The sequence below is a fragment of the Hyperolius riggenbachi genome, chromosome 6 (assembly GCF_040937935.1).
Source record: "Hyperolius riggenbachi isolate aHypRig1 chromosome 6, aHypRig1.pri, whole genome shotgun sequence".
Classification (NCBI taxonomy): Eukaryota; Metazoa; Chordata; class Amphibia; order Anura; family Hyperoliidae; genus Hyperolius; species Hyperolius riggenbachi.
The window spans coordinates 103,854,865-103,865,868 of NC_090651.1; the positions used below are offsets into that span (position 1 = coordinate 103,854,865).

At 45.7% G+C, this 11,004-nt stretch overlaps 1 protein-coding gene across 1 annotated transcript in view; it reads right to left on the bottom strand.

Annotated features, from left to right (window-relative positions):
• CNN3 (calponin 3) overlaps window positions 1–9,717 on the bottom strand; it is a 73,510-nt gene extending 63,793 nt beyond the window's left edge. Inside the window, exon 1 of the mRNA XM_068239754.1 lies at window positions 9,549–9,717. Coding sequence (XP_068095855.1) covers window positions 9,549–9,605 — 57 coding nt within the window. The 5' untranslated portion in view covers window positions 9,606–9,717. The remainder of the gene's footprint in view (window positions 1–9,548) is intronic.
• Between the last annotated feature and the right edge of the window lie 1,287 nt (window positions 9,718–11,004).

Here is an 11,004-nt window from a genome sequence, read left to right on the forward strand (position 1 = left end):
AGTCTATTACAGTATATCTATTGCATTTTCATGCAAGGAGAAAAATTAGACCTGGCTGTTTAAGGGTAGGAACACACTAGGCAGAATCGCATATGCATTTTTTCATAGCATATAGTGGAAACCGCATATGCGATTCTGCCCAGTATGTTCCTACCCCAAGCCTTCCCACACCACATGCATTATTGTATTTTGTATTGACTGGACACTGAGATCACATGCACACAAGTACATAGTGTCTACACGATTGCATACATTGACCATAGACTTAGGCCAGGCACCCACTTTGCAATTGAAAAGGCTAAGGGTTGGTTCACACTTGAGTGCTTTTCAGCGATTTACTGATTGCCGGCAACCAGCAAAGCGCTGATGCTAATGTATCCCTATGGGATCATTCTCACTGCAGCATTTGTAATTTGCAGAAATCACAAATATGCTGCATGCATCCCTTTGGGGGCGATTGCGTTGCGATTCTCGTTCTGTTGAATGGGAATCAAAATGGAAATCATGGGAGAAAAAAAAAATCAATCACAATTTGCGCTCTGGGTGTGAATCAGCCCTACGAGTGATCTGGCAGCAATTTCGAGGAAAGTAATTTAGAGCCCTGCTTTCCCTTATTAAATCTCTCCAAAAAGGCAGCAAACACCGTGATTGCAATGACGACATATTGTAATTGTTCTTATGGGCTCACCTGCATTAACTTTAATTACCCTAGAGTTTCGGAATAGCCGGAGATTCTGAATGGCGGCTAAATATACTCTAGTGAGCCATAGCTAAATTGTTACATTATTTTGCTTTAAGCTCAATATTTGCACAGAGAAATTCTCAGCAAGACTGGCAATAAACCACTCCTGTAAAGTTTAACATTTCCTTACCCAAAACATATCTGAAGCAAACGTAAACTTGGTAAAAGTAAGCATGCTCTGTTGTAGCAGCTATACAAAGCACTATAGTATATTTTATTTACTCCTAATGTTTCTCTGCAATATTTCAAATATCCCCTCTATCCCCTGTTAAAAAGAAAGCTACAGCAATAACCCGGAAGCAGACTCGTTACCCCTGCATCCCATCTGACACCTCATGTTGTCTGCACTGGCTCTGCTAACAGCACTGGGAACAAGAGAGTATGAAATGAAGAGGAATTCGGTTCGGAAGCCATGTCACTGATTGGGCACAGTGTATCAGCTTCTGGATCAACGCTGGAATCTGCCTGATTGATTGAGTTTCCTCACTTCCGGTTTGCTTTGATTAACATCCATTTCACAGGGCACAACTAAGGCCTTGTTCACAGCAGCGCGGTGTAAGGCTTCTTGCATACTGCAAATCTGTTTTCCGATTCAGATTGCGATTTTCAATTCTGATTTTCCCTGAATACATTCAACAGAAAAACGGATCAAAAAACGCAGTGTGCAGAAAAGATTACAAATCGGAAGTACAAAACGATTAAAAAGCGGAATCGGAAATGCATGCAGTGTGCAAGAGGCCTAAAGGACAGTATGTAATGTGACTTATTGCACTGCAATGCGCCTCCTACGCAACATTCACAGTGTGGAGGTAGCCTTGCAGTATGGAAGCAAACTGCATGCAGTACATTATCACTTAATGTACTTAACTGTAAAAGCAGTGGCATAGCAATAGGAGATGCAGAGGTTGCAACCGCACGGGGGCCCGTGACTAGAGAAGCTCACTAGGGGCCCTCCATCCATCTTAAAGAGGATCTGTAACATGAAAAGATCCCCTGGGGGGTACTCACCTCGGGTGGGGGAAGCCTCCGGATCCTAATGAGGCTTCCCACGCCGTCCTCCATCCGTCAGGGGTCTTGCTGCAGCCCTCCGTGAAGTCCGTGCAGCGGTGACGTCAATATTTACCTTCCTGGCTCCTGCGCAGGCACTCTGACGGCTGTCGGCTCCGAACTACACGGAAATACCCGATCGCCGTCAGATCTGCTCTACTGCGCAGGCGCAAGTTTCCTGCGCCTGCGCAGTAGAGCGGACCCGAATGAGATCGGGTATTTCCATGTAGTTCGGAACGGAAAGCCGCCACAGCGCCCCCGCTGGAGCCAGCAAAGGTAAATATTGAACTGACAGTCGGCACAGTCGCCGGCTGTTCGGAGGGCTGCGGCGAGACCCCCGTGGGACAGAGGACGGCGTGGGAAGCCTCATTAGGATCCGGAGGCTTCCCCCACCCGAGGTGAGTACCCCCCAGGGGATCTTTTTAATGTTACAGAGTCTCTTTAACATTTCATTGATGCTATGCTGGTAATGAACACCTCTCTATGCACATGGCATAGTGGTAATCCTTAATCTGTTTCCTTACTCTAAATACACCTCTCTGATACTGTAGCTGTTGAAAAATTTTGGAGCTCCATATCAATAGAGTGCTTGGGGCCCCATGTAAGACTCGCACAGGGGCCCCAAGCTCCTTAGTCACGCCACTGTGTAAAAGTGAAGCATACTTTTCATTGGCTGCATGCAAGGCACCGTGGATGTAACGTGCAGTACGAGTTTTCCGTTACGTTGCATTCCTGTTATACTGGAAACACAATGCCCCACTGTGCATGTGGCCTGACGCTGCATTCACACTGGCATGTTGTGGTGCACTGGACAATATAATCGCATAGCAAATGCAATGCATTTATAATGTAATGGTCCATTAACATCTGAGAATTAGCAGTGCAATGGAATCTAAAAGCATAACACGAGGCAGTACAGGACAATGTGCACGTTTACAGTTGCACTGAAGCATCAGTTTTCATAACTGTATGCTTCACTGCATCACACTCCAATGTGGCTTTTCCCCTTCATTACAATCCCGTTTTTAAAGAACATGCTACACAACACCCCACCCCAGTGCAAATTTAGCCTTAAAGGAAACCTAAACTGAGAGAGATATGGATGTTTCGTTTTAAACAATACTAGTTGCCTGGCAGTTATGTTGAGGTCTTTGGCTCGAACACGGTAAATCCAGCGCTGGAGACTTGGGCGCAGCAGCGCAGGAGACTTGGGCGCAGCCGGCGCCACCATAGGCCGTAATAGGAACTACGGCTATCGCAGGCACAGGGAGTAACTTCAGCGCCGTCAGAAGACGGACCTGAAGTTGCTTTTAAAACAATAATTCGGCTTCCAGCGATTGCTGGAAGCCAAATTATTTCATTCCCCCACTATCCATGTCGGCCTGGAGGGGGAATAGTAATTAACACGGCCCGGACTTGTGCGGCAGCAGGATCAGCCATATACTGGCTGTGTCCTGCGCCCAAGTCTCCGGCACCGTTCTCTCTCGTACGCCTTTGGCTGCAGTGGCAGCTGCATAACACACCTGAAACAAGCATGCAGCTAATCCAGTCTGACTTCAGTCAGAGCACCTGATCTGCATGCTTGTTCAGGAGCTGTGGTTAAAAGTATTACAGAGACACAGGATCAGCAGGGCTGCCAGGCAACTGGTATTATTTTAAAAGGAAAAATCCACATCCTTCTCAGTTTAGGTTCCCTTTAAAGCCGCATCTACACGAGTAGATGCGGCCGCGATGCTCCTTATCAATCGAGCCGCTGATGCGGCTCGATTGATAAGATCCGACAGGACGGATCTCCGCACCGCCGATTCCCTGCTCGATCCCCGCGAGGGGACAATGGCAGGGAATCGTGCGGGAAATAAGCGGCGCTGGCGGGGACGAGCGGGGAATCGAATGCAGCGGGGACGCGGAAGAGGCGATCCGGCGGCTAATCGAGCCGCCGGTTTGCTGCAATGTCCCATGGTGTAGATGGGGCTTAAAACTGTAACCCAGGACTGAACATTATCCCAATCAGTAGCCGACACCCCCTTTCCCACAAGAAATCTTTAACTTTTCTGGAATAGATCAGACACATCTGTATGGCCGATATTGTGGGGAAAGCCCTCCCACACAGTGTGATGTCAGGATCATGGTCCTGACCGTTTACTGTGTAACCTCGCTGCATTGTGGGAAATAACAGCTGTTTCCAACTGCCAAGCATACAGGATCTCCCTCTGCAGAATGTTCCTGTATGGCCCTTATCCACTGGGAAGCGTAATTGCACAGCGTTGCAATCGCACAACCCACAATTTCCACTACCCACGATTGTGCAGTAAGCCGCCGGGAACGGACAGCGACCCCAGCAAGAATCACGCAGTCCAACAATTGCACTGCGATTTACATGTTATCGCAGTGCTCATTGCGATTGCCTGCAATCCGTTTACCAAAGCAGATCGCAGCTAGGTGGAAAAGGGCCCTTACTGAGAGTTCTATGCACAGACTAAAGATGTTGCCACCTGTGGCAAATTTCAAAATGTAAAGTAAGGTGAGGAAAGTTCACAATGGGCAAACACAAACTAAATCCTATCTAATAATATCTCTGTGTACCTGCGTCATCCTGTCCGTGTCCATGTGTTGCGCCACTGCGCATGTGCAGGACGGACAGCCGTTGGGACATGACGACTGGGCCAGGGAGCCGGGTACGCATGAGCACTGACTGGCGGCGTTAAAAGACCTAAAGCCCGTTTTTAAACAGGCTTAGGTCAACTAGTAATTTATAAATTAATATTTTAAAAATTTAAACAGGTTTAACCAAACAATGGAAAGATTTAGACATTCATTATACAATGGATGCCAGCACAATAGGCCAGTTGCCAGTGCTGAAATTGTACCATCAATATTAGACAAAATTTCTGCTAGAATCTAGTTTAATGTCTACCGCTGCAGGATGTGAGAAAGTACGGTAAAAAAATATCACGGGGAAAAATGACAAGTAACCCCATCACTAATTGTACAGTGTATGGGCCTGGTTAACAGTTCTTTAACATGAGCTGGAAGAACTGAAGTAGTGATCTGTATTAAAGTAACTTAAGCCTGCAGGAAGAGGGAAGGGAAAGAAAAAATGCCCAAGATGCAATTACACTGCAGAGCCAAAGCAGAATATCCAGCGAAACCAACATTCGCCACTCTAAAACTTGAGCCTGAAAGGGGAAAAACAAGAACGGAAGAGGTTATGGAAATGTGAAAGCCAGCAGTGAGTCTTTGTGCTTCTGCTGCTTGGCTGGGGAAGCTGGAAGGAGACAATGAGCATTCTGTATGCAGAGCCCACACCATTGGATGTTTCCCCTGCCCAGAAGCCATGAGGTAATGCCCCAGGAATGTGATGGGGAGGGGGAAGGGGTGGGAGAAGGGGGGCTGAGGTTTTTTTTTCCCCATGAATTTTCCCAGACTTTGGGAGGCAAGGCTAATTAAAATCCACCAGACAGACAAAACCTTCCCCTTCAGTTTCCTTTACTATGCTTCCACAGAAAGGAAGGTGGATGTCCTTCTGTAGCACATCATCTTGTGTGCAGATGGGTATCAGCTGGCCTGACAGAAGCCCCGCAGCTCTCACTTGGGACAGTCCTACTTCACTTTTCTCTGTTTCTTTTAGAAGTTTCAGACTCCAGAGCACTAGGATTCACTTGCTGCAGATAAATGTACCAAAGGCACCTATCCAAACGCCATTCTCAGCGGGGAGCTGCTGGGGCCATGAAGACAGCCTAGAAGACTATTCAGCTCTCACTGCAGATCTGAGACAGCAAAGCTACTCTGGAGATCACTGCATTTGACTCTGAGAGCTTCAAGTGGTAGAAAGGATCACATGAAACCAGTATGTACCATAGTTTCCGAGATACTCAAGATCTAGAGATTCCCTTTAAGATTACATATCAAAATGTAAAAACACACACAAAGATAAAGCAAGACAGCAATGGAAGCTACAAAGTGAAAAGGTAACAATCAGGGAGAAAGAAACAGTGGGGGGAAAAAAAACGACTTTACAATAACTTGGGAAAACCGCCTAGATTATGTATTGGCAATGATATCTTATTCATACCAGTCAGCAATTATATGACCACAATAACAAACCTATTAAGTACGGTACTTCCCTTGAATTTAAGCAGGGAACAACACAAAGGGAGGCAGAGACAGGAATGCATTAGTGTGCTCGCTCAGCAGAATCCTGAAAACGGGTCAAACCCCTACTCAGAGAAAACTGCCCTGTGCAGGCTGTAAAGGGTGTGGGAGAGGAAAGGGCAATATCCCATGGAGAACATAGATCCGTGGACAGAATACAATACAAAAGATACTGTACTCCTCTGGATGGGCATACCAAAGGTTAAAAAAAATAATAAAAAAAAAAAACTGCAAACAATAGATGGACCTTGCACGAGACACGTACACAAAGAGGCTTTCAGGCAAATGAAGATAAACAACTGGGACTGCTTCATAATTGGGATTCACGTGTCATGCTACAAAGCGTCATCTTAGCATGAACGATGCACAGCAAGCTGGGATGCTACAACTCATGTCAGCCCACTGCTGCAGGACGCCAAGACTCCCTTTGTTTTTAAAGTGCGCCTCATAATTTCTCACTGTATTGTATCACATCAATCTTGAATAGGTCTTGATCACAGTAAAAAGGCACACAATACAATGATTAATCTCAAACCAACAGTGTAAATGCGACCATACAAAAGGTCAGTGTACTGGCCAATTCGACTGACCCCAGCAAGACCAATTCTATTTCCAGTAGAGTTTTGGAAATAATTGAAAAGCAGGATAGGATGCAGTGGGGATTTGTAAGGCTTCCTTGGGTGCGCAGCTGGGGGAATTGGCAACCACATAGCTTTGTATGGTACATAATGGTACGAAGCTAGCAAAACCAATGGCTCGATCAGTTCTTTGTCAGGATTCCAATCAAGATAGAGTGGATCAATTGTGAAGTGACTGCCAGGTCTTGCCTCTCTTGGCTAGTGTATGCAGATTCTACAGCTGATTAACTGTCAGAAACGTAACTTGAGGTCAAGACCTCTTTCAGGGGCAGTTTTATACATCCATAACTTGGTAAAATCTAAGTTATGGGTCATACCACTTTTAGGTCAATGTCAAGTTTTCCAAATCAGCCAATTCCATCAAAACACATTAGTAGGCGTTTGGCCGTGGGTAAGGTTTGTTAACAACCTACCAGGTACTTGCTAAAAGCCACAGCAGGCTGAAAACCACAAAACACTGATGGAACCCATTGTAAACAGAAAATTCTTGAAACTTTAGATACACAACGCATTGTAAAGGACTTAGCACGATCGTGTGCAGAATCAGCACATTCCATACATACACAGAAAATGCAATTCCATTGCCAAGAGATTTAACTATTGTTCATTTGTTTCAACAATGCATTACACATCTTAATTAGTGCCTTGTCTTAACAACTACATCAGAGCCTGACTGTACAAGATTACCAACATCTAGTAAAATAAAGGCCTTTAATAATCTACTCCAAACTAACCCTCACACTAAAGACATCAAAACATCACCAAGATAGTACAAGCAGATTGAATGGTGTGTGGCAAGCAAACGGATGCTTAAACAAATCAAACTGCCACCTGAAAAGGGTAGACTAGACATCTATACATTTCTGACTCTGGTAAGTCCAAAACAGGTGAGCTCACATGCCAATCTATGTTGTGATCTGGGTAGCTAAGACAATGGCAAGCATACAAATAACTAGGCTGTGTCCTTTTTCTGCCTGAAAGAATTAACACTTGGGTATGCAAGTGACAGTTTCTCTCCAGTTATGGTCAAACTATAGCTATATGGTATAATGCTCAGTGATAAGGAATTGCAACCTTAACACTCTTGCGTGGCAGAGAACAGCTTCCGAGAGCATAATAAAAATAAAAGACAAAAGCTCAAAAGTTTTTCTCAACTCTTAGGGCCCGTTCACACTGCACGCGTTTCCAGCCGCGTTTTGGAAACGCGTGCAGGTGGCCAAAACGCACGACATCAGACATTGCATAGAGTGCAATGTCTGATGTTCACACTGCATGCGCTCCGGACCTGTGCGGTCCGGGAACGCATGCTGCACGCAGATTTTGCAAAAACGTGTGGCTGTCCCATTCACTTTTCAGTGATGGGATCAGCCACGCAACGCACACAAACGCGGATGGCCATGCGTTCGTACGCGTTGCGGTCCGCACGCGTTCCACACGCATGGCCATCCGCATTTCTGATCTGAACGGGTCCTTAAGTTTATTTTCAACTTGTGTGAAACCGTAATTTGAGGTAGACCAAGTGCTCCCCTCAAATTATGACTTGGGGGGGGGGGGGGGACGGGACAGATGCTCCCCTTCCCAGATCATGAAATGGGGAATCCCAAGCACCGCCTCTCCATATAGTTATTTGTGCGTGGCCAAAACCCACACACAGTCCAAGCCCTAAGCTCTAATTTGAATACTGTCAACTGGAAAAGCTCAAGTGCACCATCAGACTATAAATCTTTCAACACCATTTCTACCATCAAATTGTACAGAAAGAAGAAAAAAAAACTGCAATGTGTGGCAAAAAGCTATGTAAAATGATTCTATGGTTGATCAGAACAGAAAATTTAATCAAATCAAATGCTGGATTTTATGATCAAATCGAAAAAGACAAAATGCCCTAATCGATAATTATCTTCCAATTACTTTTAATGTAAAAAAAATATATTAAAGTTTTCTTCTTTTTTAGTTAATGGGTACCATATGATTAGTGCCTACATTACCCACCCTAAAGGTGGCCACAAACCATACAATTTTTAAAATATCTGTTCAATTTAAGAATTGCAATCAATTTTTCTGACTATTTGTAACCTTTCAAAAATATGACAATGTACCACACACCTATGTTCAATTTTTTTCCCCCAATTATGATAAAAATGATTGGAAACTGAGAAAATTGCTAGGGTGTGTGTATATATATTAATAAATTGGCAATCTACCACACACACCATACAATCTTTAGAAAGATTGAAGAAAAATATCTGGCATTCCGGTGTTCCAACATTTTAGCATACCCGACAGAATAGCATACAAATGCTACTGAGCATGTGCAAAGTCATGCAGGGCAGACATTAACCCCATAATACCCATCAGCAGCATTAACCTTTTTAACCCCAGTTAGCTGCCTGTGTGCTGATGTGCAATCTCCACTATCCAAGTGGACATAGAGTTAGAATAAAAAGTTGTCCGAGCGAAGCGAGGACCGAGCCCGCAGCCCAGCGAGCGAAGCGAGCGGGCGAGGGGACACTGATTCTACTAACAAGGGGTATTTCACTTTAAATGTATGCTATTCTGTCAATGTATGCTAGTTAGTTGGATCACCGGATCAATAAAAATCAAAGAAAACAGGAAACCCAATCAGATTTTTCAGTCAAATGAAAAAAAAAAAAAAAAGCTTTCAATTTTTTTCGGGAGATCGGATCATTTTTATCGAATTGCCGTAAAATCGGATCATTTTATTGTATCGTGTGTGGCCACCTTTACCCCTATGATTAGAGTGAGCCCAGGTGCTTCCCATACTGAGATCTGGGAATGCCACTCTATATTGCAATGTTAGAGGTCCAGATGCCCAACACACAGAGATATCAGGCAGCCCTGTACCATGCGCTGGATTAGCCCAGGTGTCCCAATATGCAATGAGTAGCTGAGCCAGGAACCCCCCGCCCCCACTGCCTATAACGGTCCGCGCTGCGCCCCGCTGTTACCTTGTTCTTGACTTCTGCGGAGAGTCCGTAAGCTGGTCCCTTATTAAATCCCGCCATTGTTTATGTCTCCCAGGTCACTCTGCCTCCCGAGCGGCTCCAGCAACGAAATTGAACCAGCGCGAACAGAACCTTCCAGTCCTCTACTCGCAACAAGGGATTGAACGTGGGCGTGTCGTGAGGACCAGGGGGCGTGTATCGGACCTGCTAAGGGCTGGACCGCTGCAGCCTGTGAGAGCCCAGGCGGGAGGCGGGACTCAAGTGAAAGCCGCTCGCTGATTGGTGGCCAGGCAGAGATTTGCGGGTTGTTTGTGGGAAACTGGGAATGAGTTGAGTATGAGTAGCGATTAACCCTAGAATGGCAAGACTATAGGCGCTCAAGAGATCATGATTCCCCTGATACTCCCGTCCTGGGGATTCTCTGATGCTGCTGCTAGGGGATTTCCAGGGACTAAACCGGGAAACACTCTGAGTTACAGGCAAAGAAAATACTTTTATCAAGTTAAAAAATCTCCCACTTCCTTAAGGTATGACAGGGTAAGTTTTCCTGCGCCAGAGGCTGGCAGATAGTGTCTCCCCCAATAGTACCCACCTCCAGTATAGGGTAGCCAGATGTGCAAATAGTTTTAGGTAGCCACCCCTCAACTCATTGCAAGTGCCCCCAGTGTTAAGTAGGTGTCCTCCACACAATACAGATAGCCAGATGTATCCCTAGTATTAGTTATATTCCCCCAGTATTAGGCAGAGCCCTTCCCTAATATAGATAATGTACACCCAGTATTAGGTAGCCAGATGTGCCCCCCCCCACACACACACACACACCACCACCACTATCAGTATAGATAGCCAGATGTGCCTGAGTATTAGGTATGTTTCCCCAGTACAGTACAGACTGGAAACTGAACTGCACCTGGTGATTGAAGGTGAGGGAGGAATATTTAGCAACGACTATAACAGCAGCCATTTTTTAGCAAATGCCACTGTGCCATCAGCAGCCACCTATTAGCAGTTGCCACTGTGCCAGCAGCAGCCACTGATTATTAGCCCAGCTAAGCAAGCAGGGGCAGTAGCGGCCTCTATGCCAGCAGCAGTAACAGCCACTGATTATCAGTGGCCACTATGCCATCAGCAGTAACTGCTACTGATTAACAATGGCCACTATGCCAGAAGCAGAATCAGCCACTGATTAGGAGCCCCTACTATGCCAGCAACAGTAACAGCAACTGATTTAGCAGCCACCACTGTGCCAGCAGCAGTAACAGCCACTAATAAGCAGCCACCACGTTGCCAGTAGAAGTAACAGCAACTAACTAGCAGCCGCCACTGTGCCAGCTGAAGTAACAGCCACTAATCAGCAGCCGCCACTGTGCCAGCTGAAGTAACAGCCACTGATTAGCAGCTGCCACTGTGCCAGCAGCAGTAACAGCCACTGATTAGCAGCCACCACTATGCCAGAAGC